Source organism: Hemicordylus capensis, chromosome 2, assembly GCF_027244095.1.
Source record: "Hemicordylus capensis ecotype Gifberg chromosome 2, rHemCap1.1.pri, whole genome shotgun sequence".
In the NCBI taxonomy this organism is placed as follows: domain Eukaryota; kingdom Metazoa; phylum Chordata; class Lepidosauria; order Squamata; family Cordylidae; genus Hemicordylus; species Hemicordylus capensis.
Genome location: NC_069658.1, coordinates 62853481 through 62879924, shown reverse-complemented (window position 1 = coordinate 62879924; position 26444 = coordinate 62853481). Strand labels below are relative to the sequence as shown.

At 40.9% G+C, this 26444-nt stretch overlaps 1 protein-coding gene across 7 annotated transcripts in view; it reads left to right on the top strand.

Annotated features, from left to right (window-relative positions):
- KIAA0825 (KIAA0825 ortholog) overlaps positions 1–26444 on the top strand; it is a 431089-nt gene that overhangs the window by 87631 nt on the left and 317014 nt on the right. For 6 of the 7 annotated variants that reach the window (XM_053293916.1, XM_053293918.1, XM_053293915.1 and 3 more), the window contains one exon: positions 3864–4539. In XM_053293916.1, the coding sequence (XP_053149891.1) occupies positions 3864–4539 (676 nt within the window). Of the gene's footprint in view, positions 1–3863; positions 4540–17933; positions 18047–26444 lie in introns of those variants that run through there. The other variant, XM_053293921.1, reaches the window with a different exon arrangement.

Here is a 26444-nt window from a genome sequence, read left to right as displayed (position 1 = left end):
ACTTCTTCATCCACATATACTGCTAAATACAGATCTTACTCTAGACAGAGACCATCGTTTAAACATCAAGAGAGACGGAACTTCAAGAAACAATATCATTCCTACAATAAGCGTCTCTATCAAAACAAGAACAACCAAGGGCAATGTACAGGTGAAACTCGGAAAATTAGAATATCGTGCAAAAGTCCATTAATTTCAGTAATGCAAATTAAAAGGTGAAACTGATATATGAGACAGACACATTACATGCAAAGTAAGATAAGTCAAGCCTTAATTTGTTATAATTGTGATGATCATGGCGTACAGCTCATGAAAACCCCAAATCCACAATCCCAGAAAATTAGAATATTACATGGAACCAAGAAGACGAGGATTGTAGAATAGAACAATATCGGACCTCTGAAAAGTATACAGTGTACTGTGCTTGATTGGCCAGCAAACTCGCCTGACCTGACCCCATAGAGAATCTATGGGGCATTGCCAAGAGAAGGATGAGAGATATGAGACCAAACAATGCAGAAGAGCTGAAGGCCGCTGATGAAGCATCCTGGTCTTCCATAACACCTCATCAGTGCCACAGGCTGATAGCATCCATGCCACGCCTCATTGAGGCAGTACTTGCTGCAAAAGGGGCCCAAACCAAGTAGTGAATACATATGCATGCTTATACTTTTCAGAGGTCCGATATTGTTCTATTCTACAATCCTTGTCTTCTTGGTTCCATGTAATATTCTAATTTTCTGGGATTGTGGATTTGGGGTTTTCATGAGCTGTACGCCATGATCATCACAATTATAACAAATTAAGGCTTGACTTATCTCGCTTTGCATGTAATGCGTCTGTCTCATATATCAGTTTCACCTTTTAATTTGCATTACTGAAATTAATGGACTTTTGCACAATATTCTAATTTTCCGAGTTTCACCTGTACTAAGCAAGCAGAGCTTCAGAAGCATATTTGAGGTTTGTGTCAGCCCACCATCACTACTACATCTCTCAACCCAATTCCCTCCATCATCGGAGTGTACAACATCATGGTGTGCAACCAACTCCACCTGGGTTGCAACCCCACCATTAATGCTAGCATCCAACTCCATCAAGCTGGCACACCATGCCCCTGCATAGCACCACATAGCATCGGATTGCTAAGTCCAGAAAATAATTTTCATGGGGTACGCCATCGAGTTCAAGATAACACCAAAGTTTTCAAGAATGCAATTCACCTAGTCAACCCCATCGTTAGAGGAAGAGGTGAAGGAGCTGTTAGCAAATGGTGCCGTCACAGACCGGGGAGGGATTTTACTTCCATTATTTTCAGATACTAAAGAGGGATGGTGGGATCAGTCCAATCATGGATCTTCACCACCTAAACAAATTTGTGGGGACTAGGCAAAAACAGAAAAGCAGATCCCGCTGGCAGAATCTGGCAATCATGGCACACTGCCCTGATTCTCCATGTAAAGGGGAAATTCCAAGAATAGCGGAATAATATTAACAATAAAATCCCCTTTTCTGCTTACGCATGTTGCACTCCTCTGTCCGGTAAGCTTGACCGTGCTCCTGTTCCTGGTGACGCTGGTGTTTGTGCTTCGACCCTCAGTGCATTAGCACACTGCAAAACATACTGAACACGCAAACTGTTTTTCTCAGAAATTTGGAGAGTGAGCAAAGGTCCCTGTAATCCTTTTTGGCAAGCCAATCCTTATTTAACTTATTTGGCCACTGTGCTGTTCCACAACCACATCTACATTTCATTACAATAAAGTCTTGAGTCGGAGTGACCAGAACAGCGTGCAAGAACAGATTACAAAATAGGCTGAAAAACAGGCTGGTTACACAACACTGCCCTAAAAGTTGAAACCAAGTTCACAAGTCGAAAGCAAGGCCTACCAGGCCCTAAAAACCAGGCCTGGAAGAAAATCGCACCAGGTATGTCTGAAAATCCCAATCAGTTCACATCAACAGGCTACTGTCAAAGATGTTCTCCTCTGTTTAACTACCTTGAAATCTCAGGGTTTCGCTAATGTTTCACTAAAGGTCCATCCAGCAGCACTCTCATCTAAACATCCAGGCTATGATGGCAAGACTCTATTCTCGCACCCTGATAGCAGAGCTTTCCTAAAAGGCTTCATGTACTTGTACCCAGCTGTTCGAACTCAAGTGGATCAATGGAGCATACCATTAGTTCTTTCAGCCTTAACCCAAAGACCGTAAAGGCCACTAAATTCTGCCTCCATTAAATTATTGACTTTAAAAACAGCCTTCCTTATTGCCATAACTATGGCCATACCCATTAGTAAATTGACCACTTTACGGATGGACTTGCCATACTCTAGAATTTATCCTGACAAGGTGCTGATGCAAATGGATCCAGGCTTCCTGCCCAAGGTGGAGTCAGACTTCTACCTTAATCTAAATATCATCCTTCCTACATTCTTCAGGGACCCTTCAACACCTTTAGAGTGTGCAATGCACTCACTGGATGTCCGATGGCCTCTCCTTTTATTACCTAGACTGTACAAAAGGCTTCAGAACCACCAAACGCCTATAAGGGCTCTACGAAAGGCTCCTTCATCTCAAGACAAAGAATATCCTTCTGGCTGGTGGAACTCATTTTGCTGGCTTATAATGCACAGAACGTTGATCCACCTGAGGCCCACTCCATTTGTGCCTATGCCTCGTCTGCTGCACACTTATCCAGTATGACTTTTATGGACACTGGCAAAGTGGCAACATGGTCCTCAGAGTTACCATTCATCAAGCATTACTCCATAGATTTACGCTCTGCGGCAGAGGCAAACTTCAGGAGAAGTGTTTTATAGCATGTGTTACAATAGCTACTACACCACCCACCTCCAAAGCGAGCTAGCTAAACAGCCATTTTTATGGATCTCAATGGATCACGATCCAGAGAAACAGGTCGCTCACCTGTAACTTAGGATCTGATAGTGACCCATTGACATCTATAAGACCATCCTGAACCACCCCTCTGCAGTAGTGTTTTTTCGCTATGAGCGTAAAGAGTGGACATGCAATTGGATTCCAGTAGTGAACTCACCAGTAAAGGATGATCATCCTCACAGCGGTTGTCCAAGAACAAAAGAACATGGTGCCCAGCCCACCTTTAAATAGCTTAATGTAGGCATGGGGGCAGGGCTTGGACACCTTGAGCAGCTGCAGCATTCCACCATGAGGATCCTGCACAGGTGCAGTACCCCATTCTTAAAGATGTCAGCGGATCACTACCAGATCACGTTACAGGTGAGTAACCTGGTTTTTTTTAGTGTATGGTTATATTTTTGTGCAATTTCTCCCTCCCACTGCTGTTTGTATTCTGAGGTTATAGAATATTCAGTCGACTGTGATCCTATAGGGCAGTGGTTCCCATCCTGGGTTCCTCCAGATGTTGCTGAACTACAACTCCCACCATCCCTAGTCATAATAAATTGTAGGAGTTGTATTTCAGCAACATCTGGAGGAACCCAGGTTGAGAACCACTGCTATAAGGTCTTATGTGTTTATAAGTGGATATAGATAACTATTACAGTATTATTTTGTTATGTTAGACTTAAAACTTCCAAATCATTATTTTGTTTTAGTAGTAGTTGTGCAAGAAGTCCCTAAAAAACAAAACAAAACAGGAAGTATATGGAATGTGTGACATAAAGAACCTTTTTTCATTCTTTATTGCTTGTTCTTTTTACTGGCTGACAGGAATGGAGAGATAAAATTAACAAATAGAAAAGTTTCACTATGTAGGTAGTCATTAGCATTAATTTGGATTATTTTAAGAAGAGCCATTTTCTTTCATCAGGGTTGTTCAAAAATGTACTAATGTATTTATATTACTTATTCTTTCCTAGCAAAACTTACTTAAGAATGAGCAAAATCAAGAAGATATGATTCTTCACTTTCTCCTGGATCTCTCTAGTCAGTGTGGAGTCTTATTTCCTTGTACTCCAAGCGGGACATCTTTTGAGTTTACATCAAGTACTTCACTTCATGGCATTGAAGACAATTCAGCGATGGATGTTCAGTGTATTTGGGATGATGTAAGACTACATCTTCGCCGCTTCTTAGTAAATCAGCTGCAGAGTCACCATGAAACAAAACATGGCACTTTACAACAGCAATTGCAGTTTAAAACTCAGTGTCTTCAACAGCTGTTTTTTCTTTATCCTGAGCCAGAAGTTCTAGCCAAGTATCAAAACATGCAGAATAAATTGGTTAGTGATCTTCTTCAGAAATGCGTTCTAGAAAGCAGCGGTGAAACGAACTTTGAAAAGATGGTTCACGGTTATGAAAGTTCACTTCCTATTTTGTGTACATTGATAAAAGAAGATATGTATATTCTTAGTGGAATTATTGACTCTCATTCAACCATGAAATTCATTAATGAAACTTACTTGGATACTATCACAGAAGAAATGACCATTCTTCTTGAAACGCTTTGTGAGCTTCAGTTCAAGGAAAATGCTTTACATGGTGTTAAGGCAAGCAAGAGCTCAAAGAAACAGAGAGGAGTAGCCCATGTTTGGGGTTAGTGACATTTTATTTACTATTCTTTAATTTTCTGATTTGCCTTATTCTTTCTTTTCTCTGCTGATAATTTCTCATACAGGTATTGACGCAGACCTAGAAAAGGGCATAAATATAAGTATATGATCTCTCCAAACTAGGGGTGTGCAAGCTGGTTCGATTCAAACTGCAGAGCCTTTGAACCTAGAGCGTTTGGAGTCAGGCGGTATGTAAATTAAAATTAAATTAAATTAAATTAATAAAATAATATAATGTAAAATACAAAATAATCAACTAGCTATTAATTAAATTCAGCAGCAGTAAGAGAGAGAACACTCACAAGGAAACTGAAGAAAACTTGAGCTGTGTAGGTAAAGAAAGTGATTCTTTTAAAGAGAGCCCCCAAAGCTTATTCTGAAATAAAATAACTTTTTTCAGATGTTGTAAAGCCAGATGGGGAGGTACAGAATTAAGATATCCTAGGAGGGAGTTTCAGAGCCTTGGTGTAACTGAAAAGATTATCTCAAATAGTAAGGGGACCAAAGAAGGTCTTAAAGTATGGGTGGGTCTATGTTTCATAGAGTTATGTATTGTAAATAATAAGGTTTCATAGAGTTAATCCTATATAGCTGATGATGTGCATTACTAATACAATGCAGAAGCTTTATGAAAGTAGATGTTTGTAGATGTTTGCCAGTATGGGATTTTGTTACCAGCAACTAAATGTTTACATTTGAGACACTAGGAGAGAAGAAATCCCAGTGGACACACTCAGAGCTAATGAATGAAATAACAGGCAAGAAAGATGCTATAAAATTCTGTATGGAGAATAAATATTGGTGATCACTGCTAACTTATGTGTCTAGTATCTTCAGTATGTGTGGGACTATGGTGGATCTGACACCTCTCCCTGTAGCTTTCAAGTTCAGGATTTCAGTATATAAAGGATATTATTTTGGAAAATGCAACAGTATCTGTAAAAGTTTAATCAGACATGGGTGATCTGGCCCTATTAGCATCTTGTGTAGCTAGACAGATTTGTAACCATGTACATAGTCAGTCTGGTGTGAGCTTTGATATAACAGAGAGCAAACAGAAGTCTTTAAAAAACCTCAACAGCAAGGATATTTTTTAAAGTAGGGAGGTGTCTAGATCAGGGATTCTCAACATTGGGTCCCCAGATGTTGTATATTTCAGCTCCCATTATCCCCAGTCCCAGTGGCCTTTGGTTGGGGATGATGGGAGTTGAAGTCCAATAACTTCTGGAGACCCAGTGTTGAGAATCCCTGGTCTAGAAGGAAGTGATGAAGGAATAAGCAACTGATAAGACAGAATCCAGGATCCAAAGCAGTGCAAATGAGTGCTTTGCTCAGCAGGTTCTATGTTCAAGCTTTAGATTTCTTAAACACTGAAAGGAAAAAAAATCTTCTATAGTAGCAATTTCAAGAGTAGTTTCAGATTCAGGACAATCAGGTGGTCAGATCAAAAAAATTTTTTTAAAAAATCAGAGGTGGTTTAGAACTGGAGAAAGCTACTCTCAGCTTTGGTTTCATTACTGTGTTATGGAACTGGTATGATTTAGTATGGCTGTTGCTTTGGGAATAATGCTAAAGGGGAAAACATCCTTTTACAATAAATGCCAGTTAAAATAAGGATTTCTGAGAGTCCATCTGTTGTTGCGATTTGATACCTTTGCTAAATAGTGGCAAAGGAATTAGTTTCCTATTAATTCATCAAAGAAATGTGAAACCTTTACCATTTTACCTATCAGTAACTTCATTTTAACTCAGGCTACAGTTTCTAAGAGTGTAAATTAAGAAAAACACTCTTCAGCTTTTGTTAGCAAAGTGACAATCGTTTCAGTGTGTTTCTTATATTTTAGATGCATGCAAGATCTTAATGTCTTCTGGGAATATCCAGATCAGCCCTTTTAACCAAGTTAATTCAATTTAGAACATGTAATTTGAATTCTACTTTGGAGGTTAAAAAAATAAAGTAGCATTTTATTTACTAACTGTACTACTACAACAACAAACATTTATATACCTCTTGACAACAAAAGTTTTCAAAGTGGTTTACATGGGTGGAGAAGCGGGAGATGGTAACTATACCCTCAAGGAAATTTAATTTTGATAGGAACACTTGTAAATGTTCCTATGGTATAAGAAAAATAAAAGTCAGTAAAGAAAGCTGTGCAAGAATCTTGCACACTGTAATGGATGGGCCTCTACTGTCTTGAAAATAAAAGAAGGTTATTGATAAATACAAAATAATAAAACTTTAATGTTCATATACATAAATAATGACTTTCACCGATAACTGTTCTGAACTGCAATAACTGCTTGATGATTATAAATTTTGATAAGGTCATTTTTATAATATAACTTTTTACAATGAGCATGAATTCTTGTAAAGGGAAGCTGTCAGGTTATAGAAGATGAATACATGTTTGAAATTTTTTTTAAAGGAAATTATTAATAATTACCAATATTGCTTATGTTGGTAATTATTGAAGTTGAATAGAAAGGCTAGTTTGCCATCTAAATGCTCCAGCTGTCTCAAGTATGTAAGTAATTTCATGTGTCATTGCTATGGCTAGGGCAGTGCTCTACGCACCAGGTTTTGGGATGCATGAGGAGCAGGCGTATGTTTCTAAACGGGCATGGTTTGAGTACCAAGGTTATAATAAAGAGTTGAGTATGAGAAACATGCACACATCTGACCTGGCAGGGGTCAGGTTCCAAGTCAGCAGTCATATACAAAAGTTCCTCCCCTATTGCCTTCCTTTTTGTCAGTTGTAATTACAGTTGTTTTCATTACTCTATGAGGTGCCATGTATATCAATGACACTATATCAATCATAAATATTAATAAAATACAAAGAGCGCAATCCAGTTGTCCTTTGCATCCTTCTCATGCTCTCCCACATGTGTTGTAGTGCTCTCAGGAGTCTTTTGCCACCAAACCTCTCTCTGAGTCAGCTGTCTCCTTGCTAGGCAGCTGTTCACATAAATGTTGAACTGGATCAGGTCCAAACTTGCTACTTCAAATGAATTTTCCTCTAAAACCAGAAACATTTATAAAGATAATGTATGTTTAGATCTAGAGACATATGAGTGGTGTTCCACTTGCTCAATGGAGCTTTCCCTCCCACTATTACCCTCCCCCCACAAACAGTGCAAAATGGGGCACTGGGGCAGTGTTCTCTCTAATTTTTTTCATCTTTGTGCGGAATGAGTTTTGTTATGGCCAGCAGTAACAAGGCAGTGTGTGCGCACATGCATTCAGAATGGGACTTTCCTAATTCAACCTGAGCGGGATCTTAAATTTACTGAGCAGACATCAAAAAACTTGTGAGCATGTGCACGCACGCCTTAGAGGGAACATTGTGCAGGGGACTGCAGCAGGAGGAAGGAATTGGTGAAAATCGTTCAGGCTGTAGTGCATGAGTGGGAATGCCTTTCCATGAAGTAGAATGGAACCATTAAAATATTTTATATTTATGATTAATCTAAATTAGCAACTAGACACTTTCAGGATATATGTTTCAATGATGCCTTTTGGGGGGATGAAACCACCTTAAACAGTTTATATAATTTTGCTCCTGGGACTCTGTCTTTTTGAATGCATCAGCTTGTGTAGGTTTTGTGCTTATTTCATAGTTCTTTGAATTGGTGAAAATGTTTACAATCTAAAGAACTTTACTTTCTACATGGAAGAGCTTGTAAGAGATCTTTGTTCCCCAATTTATATCTTGTATTAGCCTCTTTGTTAAACCATTATATTAACTTTGCAGCCCATTCTAATTCCTTTTGTATTCTGACATTTTAAATATTAGCCAAACATGTAAATAGACCTGCAACAAAATGTTGCAGTATATCCCTGGTTTGCACATATTACCTGAACCTGTGGCTGAGCATGGTGAAAAAACAAGTTAGCAACAAAGACAGGAGTGCATATGCTAACTTGGGTCCATCTACATTGTTTCCTTAATTTTTTTTTAAGGGGGATGGGACTGGTGCTCAGTCCCAACTCCATCTGAAAGCCCTTCCTGCTCAGAAACACAAAGCTGTTAAAGAAAGAAAGACAAAGCTGCTGAGAAAACAATAAGAGTTTCTGTTGTACAGAACTGTACTTGTTTTCTGGATGCTTTATTTTGCGGGGGGAGGGGGAGGCTTGTGCTCAGTCCTAGCCCCTTTTCAAAGCTAATTCCACTCAGAAATAGAGCTATGAAATGACCGGTCAGAAAATGAAAAATTTACACACATTTTCCCCTCAGAAGCAGAAGGGCTTGTGACTGTCTTGAGGGAGTGTTCTTCAAGCTGATAAATTTCCCACTGTTTTTGTTAAAATGCTTCTCCTCCCCTTTCCAGAGTTCCATCCACCAGCTTGTCTGTGAACTGTCTGAGCCTTCCAGCCCATTGACTAACATGGGGACAGTTTTGCGATTTTTTTTGGCCCCCTTATGTTGTGAATCAAGCCTAATTTGTATACTAGATATGCTCCGGAGCTAGCATATGAAATTAGGCTTATTTCACCAGTTTCACAAAGTGACCAGTTCTTTATACAGTGACCATGTACAATCTGGGCACGAAGGTAGAAAGAAGACCCAAAACACACCCAAATAATACAGTGGGCTTTATTATAGAAAGTTGCTCATCAGGATAAGATTCAAACTGGTCATCCAAATTAAACATGTTTGAGAGTCAAGGTGCAGTGCAATGTGTCTGGCTATCGCATGTGTGTGCAATTAATAATTACAGCTGTCTAACAAATCCTAAAAGAACATTTAGAGATAAACTGAGAGAGAAGGAAAGGAGGGAGGGCTTAAGAAAGTAATGGCAGTGATTACTAGGGAGGAGGGGAAGGGTGAGCAGGTTGGGCTGTGTGTTGAATAGGCATCTCACCAGGTTCTTGAAGAAGGCTTCAAAGGACTTGTTCATTGCTGGGGCTTGGGAGTGATGCAGGCTTCAGATGGAAAAGGCTGGTGCTGGATTTCACAGACAGAGTCAGCCCTTGATTCTTCGCCCCGCAGCAAGAATCAATGAGCAGTCTCTTGTCTGAATGTTTCAAGCCTCTGCTAGCTGTGCAGCTAGACAGCAGGCACTTGGGATACGCACATGAGCAAATATTGCTTGTTAGGCAAAGATTGCTGATTTGCCATGTCCAGAGACCCCTTCTTATAGTTTTTCCATCATTTGATCTCCACAGAGTTTATTCAAAATATCATCATCCTTCCTGGATCACAAAAGGTGACAATTTGGTGTTACCCTCGAGATCCTATCTTCTAATTATTGATCTTGGTTCTGGATATTAGGTCAGTCCAGGGTAAACAGGATCTGGGTCCCATCTCCTGTTTGGGCAGAGTATTGTTCTATTGACATTCCCAAAGCAAATCTGCATCTCTTGAGCTTGTAAATAGGCATCTTCTTTTGTCCCCAGATTTTCTGGTGCTTCTCCCCCAAGAGTATTAAAAAGGTATTAGGAAGGAAATTCAAGTCTATGGGTGTGAGAAATCAGTTACATCATTTTCTTTTGTGTGCATTTACCTAGGGTGGAATTCTAAAGACAGCAATAAGGGGTAAACAGTGCTTCTACTTCTACATAGCAAATTTCTTCTCTGAGGAGAAAGACAGGATTATCCCTTGGCAATTCAAGACAATTCACTGGATTAGCAGAGCAATCACCCATGATTGGTTTAAGCTCCATACTGATAGCATTTGGATATGTGTGAGATAGGAAAGCAATCCTGGCCATTGTTCTCCAATTTCACAAACATTGAGAAACAATGCTGGATTGCCCCTACCTTCACAAAGCAATTACCATCTGTCCCAGAGGCAAATCATGAGACCTAGGTGTCATGTACTGGTCAGTTCATCTGAGTTCAGACATGAATTGATTCCTTATTAAAATGGAATCAGACGCAGGCCTGGATTCCACATAATTCTGGATTGGTAACTCTGGGTTTAATGTTGGAGTCAGAGTGGCCACAACACTTAGGGTTTTTTTCCCCTTCATGTAAATTGCTGGGTTTTTATGTTCTATATCGCTTCCTTTTTATATAGGGTTTTAATATATTTTTATATTTTTATTTAAGGGCTTTAAGAAAGGTTTGGATAACTTCATGCAGGAGAGGTCTATCAACGGCTGCTAGTTGGAGGGCTGTGGGCCACCTCCAGCCTCCAAGGCAGGATGCCTCTGAGTACCAGTTGCAGGGGAGTAACAGCAGGAGAGAGGGCATGCCCTCAACTCCTGCCTGTGGCTTCCAGCGACATCTGGTGGGCCACTGTGCGAAACAGGATGCTGGACTAGATCAGCCATGGACCTGATCCAGCAGGGCTGTTCTTATGTTCTTATGTTATATTGCCAAGCAAATTCATAACTAGATTCTGGATTCTCTTCTATTATAGGAACATAGGAAGCTGCCATATACTGAGTCAGGCCATTGGTCTATCTAGTTCAGTATTGTCTACAAAGACTGGCAGTGGCTTCTCCAGGGCTGCAGGCAGGAATCTTTCTCAGACCTATCATGGAGAAGCCAGAGAGCTTCTTGAACTTGAAACCTTCTGCTCTTGCCAGAGTGGCTCCATCCCCTGAGGAGAATATCTTAGTGTTCACACATCAAGTCTCCCATTCATATACAAACAGGGCAGACCCTGCTTAGCTAAGGGAACATCATGCTTGCTACCACAAGACCAGCTCTCCTCTCTTAGGATATGCCCATGATAAATGGGCATATAAAATTCATGGGCACAATACTATTGATAAGAAATTGTGTCTGGGAAACCATACACACACACACACATTGTGTTGCAAGTTTCTGTAGCTGTCTTTATTCAATTTGTAGTTTGTAAGCTTTCATGAGAAAAAAGTCAAGATTAGTTTTCCTAGAAATAAGAACATAATTGTGACAAATAGTCTTTTACACTGGCAATCATGTAATGCAATGTATTTGATTCACTACCACGGAATGCAGTGGAACCACAGAACTGTTGCAATGGGATTTATCCAGGTCTAATATTTGGCTAGATAATGCCCATATTGTTTTACAGAATTTTTTAAATTTTACTAATATTTTATGTGATGTCTATCACAGTATCAGAAATAAAATGTTAGTACTGTGAGGAAAATAATATCATCTGTTTGCAAACATGCGGCTGTATTTCAAACAAAGAATGAGACCAACTCTTAAAGGCCACATGGTTATAATATCCTAGAACTTCAGATGTGTTTGTAGAGGGAGTTGACATTTTTGAAAAAGATTTCAAAGCTTGCTACTTTTAAGATTATACTAGTGGGGTAAGATGACAGTACCAAGTTACTGAAATGTCAATTAAGCTAAAATAATTTCAAAGCTGGTAGAGGCTCACTTACAGTTGTTTCAAACCGCTTTAATCCCATAATGTTCAGCTGAACAGTGGAATTTCACTATTGGCCCTTACCATATTTAAAATATTATGTATTTATTAGTATCTTATTATTTAATGTGATTTTTAAGTGAAATCAAATATTTCAGATATATTATTTGAAGTTTAAAGATCTATATTTATATGTTTTATGTGCTTATATGTAGCACATTTGAATCTTACAAATGCTATGAAGCATCATGTCAGCAATTTGATTTCTTATACTAATGCTAAAAAATGTAATTTAAATTTTGGTGATTCCCCCCCCCCCGAATATTTCCAATTAGGAAACACTAATTATTTTCATCTCAATGCTTCCTTTGCACACCTGGGTGTTCTTCCTAAGGGTGAAAAGAACATTTAACTCACCATGCCCCCTAATTATTGCATTCTCCTCCCAAGTATAAAAGATGAAAGTGATTTACTCTTCAATCGATTTCTCTTGAGTGGTCAGAGGTCAGTGTGAGATTTATATATTAGAGTACTCTCTTTAATAAAAAAAAAGTGTGACAAAGAAGTTAAGAGGGAATTAATAAGTTGGTTTTTCCAAGGAACATATATGTAAAGGAAACTGTAGAGGGCTATGAAAGCCAAAAGAAGAAGGACTTCTAAAAGGACTCCTGAAGAGAATCCTATGGCTCCTACAGTATTGTTTGACAAGAAAATTGTTACATGACTCCTTACGTGATTCTTTTCATTGCATGTCAGCTATCTCCTGAGTAGAACTTAATTAAATACTCCTTGCTGTTATACTATTAATTTGTGGGGGCATTTTGTATACCTTCATTATTACAAGGCTTGGTTAGCTTCAGGAAATCTTTTTCTTTTAACCAAATAAAAAAATATTTTGAGAAAATTATATTGGTATCTGTGAGAAAGTAAAATTTAATTTCAGAGTCTTGATTGTTACCAAGTTAGCCTCTTTTGGGGCTCCCAGCAGCACCTCTACACCTGATTTGGAACTGCATGCTTGTAGTTTCCATTTTGTCTCTCTGAACTCATGGGATCCGTGGGCTTATGATTTGCCGGCATGTTACTTGGCTGACAGCATAGGGAATGGTAGCTCCAGGTCAAATCTAACTTGCAACTGAAAGAGGACTATTCCTCTGCCCTCCTCTCCGATTTCAGTGCAGGTGGGGAAGCCGAAGTAGACACAAGTTAATTAAGTTCTATTCTTCTAACAGGGATAGCCAGATACTCCAATCCACGTTAGCATATTGGATTAGCTTTGAGCTTAACGCCTTTGCAGGAAGGAATAAGATAAGAGATAACATATATAACATATACTGAGTCAGACCATTGGTCTATCTAGCTCAGTATTGTCTTCACAGACTGGCAGCAGCTTCTCCGAGGTTGCAGGCAGGAATCTCTCTCAGCCCTATCTTGGAGAAGCCAGGGAGGGAACTTGAAACCTTCTGCTCTTCCCAGAGCGGCTTCATCCCCTGAGGGGAATATCTTGCATTGCTCACACATCAAGTCTCCCATTCATATGCAACCAGGGCACACCCTGCTTAGCTATGGGCACAAATCATGCTTGCTACCACAAGACCAGCTCTCCTCTCCAAGACAAGCTTGACTCCTGAAACTTTTAAGAAATGCTTTGAGGAAACATTTGCTAAGACCACCAGATTGACTTGCCAGGCAGCTAAGTAATGCCAAGCACTTGGCCAAGACTGAGTCAAGAACACTAGCAACTGTGATGACTCTGCATAGACATGCTTGGTTATGGTCTACAGCCCTCCAACAGGACATGAGGGAGAAAATAGAAAACCTGCCATTTGATGGCAAAGGTCTGTTCTGTGAAGACACAGACACAATGATAGAGAAAGTGAAAAAGTCAAAATACTTTTAGTTGAAGACTTTTACTACTTCAACAGCTTCTACTGCTGCTAATAAATACTGTTCATACAATCATCGACAGGGCTCTTACCAGCTGCCTGACAGGCATGATTACCAGAGACCCTATCAAAAATTCCATAGGAAGCCACACAAAACCAAATCAAAGAATCAAAAGGTTCTTGCAACTAAGCAACAGACCAGACCAAACAACTTATTTGATCTGAGCAACCATTCACCACCACCACCTAACAATGCCATGTTTACCATCAAGCTGGCAAGCCGTGCGTTTGCATGACACAACATAATATCAGATGGCTGGGTATTGAGAATAATTCAGACGGATTATGCTTTAGAGTTTAAGACAGTGCCACTCCATGGGCATAAAATATACTCCTTCAACTCCGGCATTTGAGCAGTACAGCCTACCACCTGTTCTTTGGATCCTTGCCCAACATGGCTGATTTCATCTTGCAGGGGGGTTGTTGGGCCTAGTTGATATCATTAATACCTCAGTGAGGGAGGGCAGGATGCCACCTTGTTTGAAGGAGGCAGTGGTTAGACCCCCTTCTTAAGAACCCCACTCTGGATCCCCTGGTGATGGATAATTATAGAAGCCGCCCATTGTTGGGTAAGATGATGGAGAGGGTGCTTGCTGAACAGGTCTAAGCAGTCTTGGAGGAAACGGATTATCTAGACCCATTTCAGACTGGCTTTAGAGCAGGCTATGGGGTTTGGACAGCCTTGGTCATCCTGATAGATGACTTTCACCAGGAAATTGACAGAGGCAGTGTAACTCTGCTGGATCTGGATCGTGATCCTTTTGACACTCATAATCTTTCATTCTGTGCCTGCACAGACCATTCAGGTGGAATTGTTTAGCTCCTTGTGACGCCGATAACTGCCTTCTGCATGTGCCTAGAGTCTGTTATTTTCAGCAGTTCAGCACCATTTTCCTCAGTTGCTTTCTGACCACCAAAACACTCACACCTTGGTGGCTGCGGCTCCTCAGAAAGTTAGTTCAATGTTGATTTGTGGTGAAAAATAAAGATATTGCTACACAGTTTGACCTCGTCACTACTTCTGACAATTCTTTTGACTATTGCTTTTTGGAAACATTAAATCTTAACTTTTGGACTTACTCTTGTGATTATTGGACATAGGCACGGTATTTGCTTGTAATTTATTCCCCCACGGACTCTAGTAAACCTTGTAAAACTACTTTTAAAAGGTGTGGGGAGTGCAGGTGGAAGCTCTCGTCTATGGATGGCCACAACCTCTGCCTCCTTTGCTGGGGGCGGGGGGGGGGTCAGAATACTTTGTCATGCGAGGTTTGCACCTTGTTCTCTTACCAGACTTTAAAGAACTGGGCAGCACATTTGCAGGTGGTGCTCTTGGAAGAGGTGCTTAGACCAGCAATTCCCATGCCGCAGTCACCAATGGCTTTGAGCTCTCTGAAGAGATCAACATCGAGGGCTGTTTCTTCCACCACACAGTCTAAACCCTCAGTGTCGGAGGCTTCCACACCAAGGGCTGATGCATTATTTTAAAAACTGCTACCCCCTGCAAAGGATGCAGGCATTGGCAAAAATCTAAATGTAAATTCTCGGACGGGGACTTGACTGTGCTACCACCCAAAAAGCATAAGGATAAGGGTTCCAAACCGCATCCTTAGAAATTGAGCAAGTCCACCCCATCCCCGATGGGGCTCCAGCAGCCAGTGGACTCTGGCTACGAGGTCGATGACCTAGGCATCAAAGCCAAGTGCACTGACGATGGCCTCAGCACTGAACTCAGTATTGATACCGTCATTATCGAGTGAAGATATGGCTTCACATACATTAGGGTTGATACCTCAACATCATGCAGCATCCCTATCTCCTGCGTAAATGCCATAACAATCACCGTCAGTGTGAAGGCATCTGACTCACTCTGCAGTTAATTTTGATACCGAGGCAGCAGCAGAGCCTAACACTGCTCAAAATCTGCTCTTATTCTTGGAGTCTAATGAAAATACTCCTTACCCTGTAACTTTTAAACGATTCCTTATCCAAGGACTAGATGAGGAAGATGCTGCTGATCTGATTGAGTTACCACTTACTGTGCCAAAGACCCTGTCATTGTCACCGGCAAGGCCTCTACAGACGACACCTACAGTATCTACATCATGTCAAGGCCCTATATGCCTGATACCATCCATGCAGACTACTACTACTACTTTGAAGTCCTCAAGGGATTTCTCTGCTGCTCAAGGGCTTATTCCTACAGGAGGCTGGAGTGATGCTAACTACCACAGATCTGCTGAATCTCCTGGTTTACCAGCAGACTAATATGAGTTTAAATTGAGGAAAGCCTGCAAGAATGCATCAAGCCAACTGGTGCAAGTGGTTATTCAGGTGACCCCACCAAGGCTTCAAGATGAAAAGGTTAATGTTCAAGTTAATGTAAGAGTAGTATGAAATGAGCGGCCTTTGTCAAAGTCTTTTATGGCTATAAACTTGGGTAGATTTCAGATGGTGGCACTTGGTATCAGCTGCTCTTCAAAGTGGGAGCTACTGTATGGAGTTCCTCAAGACACAATTCTGTCACTGATGCTTTTTAACATCTACATGAAACTGTTGGTTAAGGTCATCAGGGGATTTGGTGCTGGGTGTTATAAATATACTGATGACACCCAAATCTATTTCTGCTTGTCATCAATATCAGGAAATTACATTAGTCCTTTAAATGTCTGCCTACAGGCAGTAATGGGCTGGATGAGGGATAATAAACTGAAACCGAATCCAAGCAAGATGGTGGTGCTCATTGTTGGTGGTCATTATCTGCAAGACGAGATAAAACCTCCTGTTCTGGACGAGGTTATACTCACCCAGAAAGAACAGGTTTGTAGCTTGGGAGTGCTCTTGGATCCTTCCTGGTGCTCCAGGACGAGGTTGTGTCCAGGAGTACTTTTTATCAGCTGTGATTGATTCAACAACTCTGCCTTCTCTTTAAGGAGAATAAACTGAAAACAGTGGTACACCAGCTGGTAATCTCCAGGTTGAACTACTGCAATGTGCTCTATGTAGGGCTACCTCTGTACGTATTTTAGAAACTTCTGTTAGTTCAAATGGGGCAGCCAGATTGGTCTGTGGGGTACCCTGAAGAGACCACATTATGCCTGTTCTTAAACAGTTGCACTGGCTGCCAATATGTTTCCAGGCAAAGTAGAAATTGCTGGTTATTACCTTTAAAGCGCTGAATGGCTTAGGTCTGGCTTACCTGAGGGAGTGCCTTTCTCTACAACATCCTAACTGCTCATTAAGATCATCAGGAGGAGTCTGTCTTTGGGTGCTACCAGTTCGTCTGGTGACAACTTGGGATTGGGCCTTCTCATTTGTCACCCCTGGGTTGTGGAACGTGCTCCCCATGGATATAAGAGGATTATCTTTCTTGGAGCCCTTCAGGAGAGTCTTAAATTACCCCTCTTTTAGCCTGGCTTTTAATTATATCTAGTTTTAGTTTTTATATACTGCTTTTCAACAAAAGTTCCCAAAGCGGTTTACAATGAGAAATAAAAATAAACAAATAAATATGGCTCCCTGCCCCCAAAGGGCTCACAATCTTAAAAAAACAACACAAAATCATATGATAGGCAACAGCCACTAGAGGGATACTGTGCTGGGGTTGGATAGTGTCAGTTGCTCTCCCCCTACTCAATAAAGAGAATCACCACTTCAGAAAGGTGCCTCTTTGCTCAATTAGTAGGGGAGAGGATTTTAATTTTAATCTTCTTTTAAATGGTTTTTAATTTTTATGTAAAGCACCCTGAACCACTTTAGGAAGGGCGGTATATACAATGAATAAACAAATAAAATAAATGTGTGTAATTTTGAATACAGTTTGTTTTAGCACAGATTTTGGGATACTGTGGTGCAAAATTCAGCTCTTAATTGTACAGTTTCTTTATATCTGGTGAAATTGTGCAATAATTGTATGAGTTCAGATGTTAGTGGTCCAATCTGCCAATAAAAATGGGCTAGGCTACAATCTGGGAATGATTTCCTTTTGTTTTCAACAGGATAGCACAAGCTATAAATGTTTGCCTAAATGCACAAATGGTCTTCCAACATGAGTGAAATAGCTATTAAAGAATGGCATGATTAGTAATGTTTCTCTTTGCTCCTGATACAGATTCTCTTTGCTCCTGATACAGTCTTCTGGAATTTTGAAGGGGAAAACTGAGTAACCATTTTCTGCATTATCTCAGAATGAAGGATTCCAGGGTTTCTGGGTATCTAATTGAATGTTGTTTCATGTGTAGATAGCTTAAGTTAGATGTTGGGGCATCTAAATGGATTTGTTTTTCTTTCACATAGAATAAAGTGTTGCACTAATTTTTAATGTGAAAATGAATTGTGATTAGTCACTCTGTGTGTACTAATATACTGCATCAGTATTGGTATTAAGATCGACCGTTATGGCTCCCATTGTCAATAGTATTGGCCCAGAATGTCATAGTTATGTGCCTCTCATTTTGCTTTTAAATTGTAATATAGTTCCTTCATGCCAGCAACAGTCTGTAAAAGATATTTTCACATTTTGTGCAGTTCGCCTTCTTGATTGGTATGCCCAATGTGGTTTTGACTCCTTTCTTTGTACAGCAGATAGTTTCTTTAGAAATACTCATTTTCAAAAGTGGTTTGCCATGTGGCTTGGCTGCTGCTGTTTGAGCAACAGAAGCCCTAAGTAGCCTTTGAGCATGTGGAACTAGTTGTGCCAACCCATGTTTTCACTGAGCTGGACTAAATTTACAGAATTTAGGATTATATCCTAAGGAAGTGGAAGGAAGGAAACTTCCCCATTCCCTCCTCAGCACTTGCAGTTGCCTCTCCCCCAATTTATTCTTGAGGATCATGGGCCTTCTGAAACAGCATGATATTGGGTATGGAGAACTGCAACGGGAAGAGGAACAGCCAAAAACCTTCCATTGAGGAACAGCAGGTTAGGATCCAACTAATAGTTTTAGTACTTTATGACTGATGGTGCATTTAAGAGTTCTGCATAATCTCTTCTTAGGTCTGCTTGTAATCCATAACAATAACTATGAACTACTGAATATGAAGAATTTGTGCTTTTGTTCTATGGCTAAGCTGACATTCCTTTACATAGGCATGTGATTTTGACATGATGAATAAGTATGGAATAATGCCTCACTGTGCGTATATGTACACTCACAGACACCTGGATAATACGTTGTTTCATTTTGAAAATATTGAAGGAACGTAAACATTAATGTAAGCTGCAAAGTTCAGTATGGTTGCATGTTTGGTTTCATTCAAACCTTAAATACTTGGATAATGGATTATATCCCTAAGGTTTCCCTTGGTGCACTGACAGTTCTTTATAGTTCTGTCAGTTTCAATCAGCAGAGAGTACATGTGATCAGTATATCTGATAAACTTGTCAATGCCTTTTAAGCAGGATTCCTCAATCTACTCTGTTCAGCTCCCTCCCTCTTTCATCATTTCAAGTATAATCTTGATAAGACAGAGATATGTCACGGGCAGCTGTGTATAGATAGCTCAGGCTACAACTAATTTGTGCAGGAAAAAATTAAATCAGGAGGTAAATTATTTCATGATTGCTCATTCCCAACAGAGCTGGGCATCATTCTGAAGAAAATATCAAATAATTGGTTTCAGGCCGTGTCAGACACATGCAATTCCCTTCGCTAATGGCTGTGTGAGGTAGCATTAGGCCTCAGGGGTCACGAAAGACCTGGAAATAGCTTACTGCCAGGCACAGCAATAGAGAGACAGTGCACATAGGAAATGAAGTGGCAATAAGTGCAATCCATAGGGGAAATGTGCTTCACTTGGAGTTTAATATATCGGCTCAGAGTCTGGCAGTAAGCCATGCAACAATTGTTTACCTTTTTGTCAGCATCTGCATCTGTTCTGTTTTGTAAACGGCACTTAAATCTCAGTCTGTAAATGCTGGAATCAATAACAACTGTTAAGGGACTTCCTTTCTTTTTCCATATTTTATAACAAATGCGATGTGCAAACAATGTTTACCTTAGATTAATAAGGAGCATACTTTAACAAGGTCAAAGGAATTTGCTTGTGAACATTTTATCGCTTCTTGGGTGTGCAGTAATTATATCTGTGTGATTTGAATGTATCCTGTTACCTAGTCAAACCTGACTATTTAGAAATGCTAGTAATGAAGGGGATTTTAAAGTAATTATCTTAAATTCTGTGTATGGAAAACTGCTGGCACTGTTTCTAGCCTTTTAAGTTGGAATGGTATTGCATCTGGTGTGCAGAAATATTAAAATTCCTTTTGGTGGCTTATGGTATTAGACTGCAATCCTGCACACAGGCTGCTTAAATCCCACGTCATTTGTTACTTAGTAAAACAAATTTATTTTAAACCTACAGTAGTTGTACTACAGTTAACAATGTTCTCATATAGCATAAAGGAGTGCTGATCATGACCAGTGTGTTTAAAATGAGTACAGTATTATAGGGAACATGTGGAAGAATAATAAAGCATTCCTTCTTATCTGCTCAAGGTTGACTCAGCCTTCCATCCTTCCGAGGTCGGTAAAATAAGTACCCAGAATGTTGGGGGCAATATGCTAAATCATTGTAAACCGCTTAGAGAGCTTCGGCTATAGAGCGGTATATAAATGTAAGTGATATTGCTATAGTGCTATTGCTATAAGAATCATGCAGATGATGATTGTCAAATCCAATATGGTTGTGGTAGTTACAGCTTCACTAAGTTAATATCATTAATTATTGTTGGGATTTATGTTTATAACACCCCATCCACGGCTTTGAAACTGTACCTCTTAAATATCCTTGTGCTCAGTAGATAATAATTTAATTACATGTAGGTAATTCATGTACAGGTATTTTTGAATATTTACATATAAAATATAGTTGATTTTTGAATAATATTTGGCCACAAAAAAGGGACATACATGTGTGAACAGAGAGAGAACTGTGTGTGCAGCTAGAGCTTGGTTTTCCTTTTGACTGTGACAGTTCCCTCTGCTGAACAGACAATCTGCTTTTTAAATGGCAAGCAGGGTGTCTATCTGGCAATGGGTGGTACTGTAGAGAAAAGGTGAAAAGAGAACTCCTGCTGTGTTGTGCATGCAAATCCTTTATTTAAATCTTGGCCTTTATCTTTTTCTCCAACCCACATACCCCACCAATTGTAGTATTAGTTTCTTGATACTAGTGCTGATTTGGGGACTCAGTATTTTCTATAACTGAAAATCATTCATAATCTTAATGTTTAAATCTTTTTTTTTTTTAAACCACAGTCACCTTCATAATGCTGACTGCCATTTCAGTTAGTATTTTCTACAAAATGCTTAAGGTCACTATATAAATTCACCCTTAGTTTTGCTATTATAAACTCTAAAAGACAGACACTAAATACAGAAGCTCATAATTATTGGCTTACATCCTGACTAATGAAGCAAGGATGGAGCAAGAGGCCACATCTTTACAGCTTGAGTCATGCCCATTACTACAGTGGTTGGGTGAATTGATAATGACTAACTAAATGGGCTGCAGGACCCTTTTGGAAGGCACAGAGCACTTACGCATGCAGGGAAGATCAGTGAAAATCACTCTTCCCTCCTCCCACACTGCAGTAGTGAGGAAGCCTCTGGCTGCATTAAGAACAGCCTCCTGCTGTATCCTCACTTAATTGGTCACGATGTCAGCTGTCACTGCAGAAATAATATGGCACACTCTCAGTACATTAAGCTTTCTGATACCCACCCAATCACAAAAGTATATTTTTCCCCTTAAAGGTGACAGAATTATTGAAATATTGACCATATCTTAACCACTTCAAAGCTGCTATGAAAACTCTTCTTTCTTAAAGTTAAAAATTGGACATTCATAATTGCATGATGCTAGGGATGTTCCTGAACTGCGATTTGAAGTGCGGTTTGAGCACTTTTAAGGCAATTAGGAAGGGAACTTTAAGGAAAAGGAGAGCAGGTGCTAACCTGTTCTCCAACACCCCTTCCTGCTTCCTGCTGGTGCAGAGCACAACCTCAAAAGCCCTGCTGCATGCTATCAGCATGCACATATGTGGGCACCATTTGCATCGTCAGCAAAACCACGCTGATCATGCAAATGGTGCCTGCGTATGAGCAGGCACCATGTGCATGCTGACGGCATGTGGGGCTTTTAGGAGGCGTGCATAACCCCTGAAGGAAGCTGGAAGTGGCGGCAGAGAACAGGTTAGCACTTGTTCTCCTTTTCCTTTAAGTTCCCTTTCTAATTGACCTAATAGTGCTCGAACCATGGTTTGAGCACATCCTTAGCATCATGCAATGTGGGTATGATTTAAAATGGGCAAAGCTAATCTTGTTGCCCATCCCTGCCTATTTTCATAATTAGATTCCCATATACATATGATGTGACTGCACTAGGGTGATTGATTGATTAAGTGCTGTCATGTCGATTTCGACTCTTCGTGACCACATTGATATATTCTCTCCAGGATGATCTGTCTTCAACTTAGCCTTTAAGGTCTCTCAGTGGTGCATTCATTGCTGTCGTAATCGAGTCCATCCACCTTGCTGCTGAATGTCCTCTTCTTCTCTTTCCTTCAACTTTTCCCTGCATTACAGACTTTTCAAGGGAGCTGGGTTTTCGCATAATATGCCCCAAGTATGATAGTTTGAACTTGGTCATTTGTGCCTTGAGTGAAAATTCTGGATTGATTTGTTCTAGGATCCATTTGTTGGTTTTCCTGGTTGCAGGAGCGTAACTAAAGGTAGGGCAGGCAGGGCACGTCCCCTGGGCGCCACTTGGTGTAGGGTGCCAAAAAGTGCTGTCACGTGTCTCCAAAAAGTGCTTTCACCAAAATCTATTTTTAGCAATAGCATAGGCAGGCTGCAGCACTAGCAGCAGCAGCCGTCCGCGACCGCATGGCGCCAGTGGCACCTCTCTCACCCAGCGGCGCCTCTTTCCCCCAGCGGCGAGTGCCAGCCTGGGCGCCGCCACCTGCCTAGAGACCCACTCATGGACCAAAATTTAATTATCTTCTTCTTCTTCCGTTCTCTTCTGTTTGGAACGGCGCCCTCACTGCTTGCCACGGACCTCCTCGTGGCACTCCTCCCCAGTCCCCACCCACCTCCACTCGCGCATGCGCAAGTTTACCTCCTGCTCTCTCGTCGCCTCTCTCATGCACGTGCATTTGTGATGCGGCAACGAGAGAGCGAGAGCTTCTTGCTGCTTGGCTGCTGGGGCTCCCGCAATTTCAGGGCCCAAGAAAGAAACCAGCAACCAGAGAGAGACATCATCTCCAAGGAAGGACCACTTGAATAAAGTGTGCAAAGGAGGACAAGGTGTGTGTGTGTTTGTTTGTTTTTAAAAAAATATTATAATAATTCAATTGTTTATTTTCATTTAACTGAACTGGCTGGTGGGTGGTGGCACGGCCGGGGAGTGGGGGGCAGGTGGCAGCAGCGGGTGGCCACGGCCAACTGGGCGGAACTTGGAGCTGGAGGTGGTGCCGCGGCAGCAGCGGCATGGCCCACAACACCGGGCAGGTTGTCGGGCCGGGCCGGCCAGCCGCGGCAGCTCCATCCGCGCCATCGTGCTGGCTGCAGGTCCAGGCAGAATGGCCGGATTCCCTCCCCCTGGCCTGACCCCCTCCCCCCTCCGGCTGCCCTTTCCCTGGGCATGCGGCACCTCTGCAGGTGCCGCACGCCCAAGCTTATCGCCGCTACCTGGCCAGCCCAGCAGCCCGCCGTTGGATGGAGATGTGTCTGGCTGGTGGGAGCGAGCACCAAGGTCGCAAGCTCCCCTATCCTGGATCGCGGCTGCGATCTATATAGATAGTTATTAAGATAACTTGGTCCCACACATTTAGTACTTTAAAAGTCAGTGCTAACATTCTTAACTGAGCTCAGAAACAGATTTGTAATCTGTATACTTTTTGTAGGATTAGCGTAATATAAACTGACAATCTTGCTTCTACCTTTATTTCAAAAGCTGCATTTTGTACCCACTGAAGCTTCCAAACTGTCTTTAAACATGGTCTCCACAGAGACCATTGCAACAATCTAGTCCAGATATAACCATGAGTAACTGAGGCCAGGTCTACCTTCTTCAAAGTAGAGCTGCAGTTGGCAAACCAGGCAAAGCTCTAAAAGGCACTTTTGGCTACCAACATGCTCATTATCTGAGCATTCAAAGATAATGTTGAGTTCAGAAAACTCTGAAACTGTATACTTCAGGGAAAGCACCATTCTACCCAAAACGGCATGCTCATACCTATACAGATCACCAGAACTCCTCACCACATAAGAGCAGTCCTACTGCACCAGGCTCAAGGCCTATCTAGTCCAGTATCCTGTCTCACATAGTGGCCAACAGCACCTTTGATTTGTCTGGATTAAACTGATTTTTCAAACTGATGGCATTGCGTGACTCACCAACTAGGACAAAAGTAAGTTCCACTGAGTTATACAAAAAGTGATTTGTTATTTTATAAAGAAGTCCAATCACTGCTAACTGTGTGTAATTTTGAAAGTTCTAAATAGCTAAAAGCAGATTTTTGAATGAGTATTTTAGTCTTACATATGGAATTTAAATATCAAATTCAATTTATCAGAATGTATTATTTTATCTCAGTTATATTATTTTATATAGTTGTCCCATATAATACCCATGGGATACTAGGTTGGTCAATTTAAAAATTGTGTCAGTCCACTATGTTTCCAAATGCTAAACTGCATTAAAAGGAATTGAACCCTGTGAAAAGAGTATTATTATTAACCTTTCAATTTTACAGTCTTTGTTGTCTGAAGCCCTTTGGGCTACCATGAGTAGCAGCTGGGGTTTTAGAAGATATAGTGGACAATAAAATAAAATTACTGTTAAGACTGTACATTTTCTCCTTATTTATTCAACTTATATGCTGAACATATACTGAGAGAAGCTGGAGTGGAAGAAGATGAGTGTGGTTTTAAAGTTGGAGGAAGAAACATCAATAACTTGCGCTATGCTGATGACACCACTCTGATAGCTGAGAATGTGGATGATCTGAAAGCTCTAGTAATGAAAGTCAAGGAGCACAGTGAAAAAAATGGGGCTACGACTAAATGTCAAGAAGACTAAACTAATGATAATGGGTACAGCAATCAGCCTCAGTATTGATAATGAAGACACTGAGGTGGTGGATAGCTTCTGCCTTTTAGGATCAACCATGAGCAGTAAAGGATCCAGCAGTCAAGAAATATGCCACAGACTAGCACTTGGTAGGGTTGCAATGAAGGCCTTGAAAAAGATGTTTAGATGCCGTGACGTGACTATACCTACAAAGATTAGAATCGTTTGGACCATGATTTTTCCTGTGACACTCTATGGATGTGAAAGCTGGACTTGGAAGAAACAAGACAGAAAAAGCATTGACGCTTTTGAACTTTGGTGCTGGAGAAGACTTTTGAGGATACCATGGACAACCAGGCAGAGGCGTAACTAGGGAAAACGGCGCCCAGGGCAAGCACTGAAATTGCGCCCCCCCCCCGAACATCTGACAACATTTGCAATTCAAGTGCACTGAAATGAACAATGGTAATATTTATTTGAAGACTTATCATTTTAAAATAACTGCGCGCAGTTAATAGATTGAACTGCGCAGGCGCGCCTCGCAGTTGGGAAGCGATGCTGGGCCGGACGGCAGGCCTCGGTGTCGCTCTGTTCTTGGCCATTCCGCCGCCGCCCGCCGCAGCCGCGATCCAGTGGGTGGCTAAACGGGAGGCTAAAGTTGTGTCCAGTGAGTCTGCATAACTGGTGGGATCCTGTCCTTGATTGCGACTTGCAGAGTCTGAATTGGACTTCACAGCCTTCTAGTCTCTTGAAGTTGTATGCTTTTCAAAAATAGAGAATTATAGCAGCACTGGCATAACTATAAGCTTGTGTTATCTTCTACACTATCTGAGGTTTTGTTTTTTCATTACATGTTTACTGCAGTTATAGTTATTGTGCTTTCCCTGAAGTATACAGTTTCAGAGTTTTCTGAACTCAACATTATCTTTGAATGCTCAGATAATGAGCATGTTGGTAGCCAAAAGTGCCTTTTAGAGCTTTGCCTGGTTTGCCAACTGCAGCTCTACTTTGAAGAAGGTAGACCTGGCCTCAGTTACTCATGGTTATATCCAGACTAGATTGTTGCAATGGTCTCTGTGGAGACCTTGTTTAAAGACAGTTTGGAAGCTTCAGTGGGTACAAAATGCAGCTTTTGAAATAAAGGTAGAAGCAAGATTGTCAGTTTATATTACACTAATCCTACAAAAAGTATACAGATTACGAATCTGTTTCTGAGCTCAGTTAAGAATGTTAGCACTGACTTTTAAAGTACTAAATGTGTGGGACCAAGTTATCTTAATAACTATCTATATAGATAGTCATTAAGCTCTAAGGCCAGCTTTATCCAGATTGTCCAAGCCCTAAGATCAGCTTCACAGGCTTTGCTCTCTGATCCACCATTAACTCCAAGCCAGTTGATGGGTACCAGAGATAGAGCCCTTTGGTGGTGGTTCCATACCTGTGGAATTCTCTCTTGGGAAATCCAGCAACTCCCCTTTTCCCCTGGTTTTAGAAGGTCTCTGAAAATCTTTTGTGTTTCAAAAGAGTTGATTGTTGTTTTTGTTAT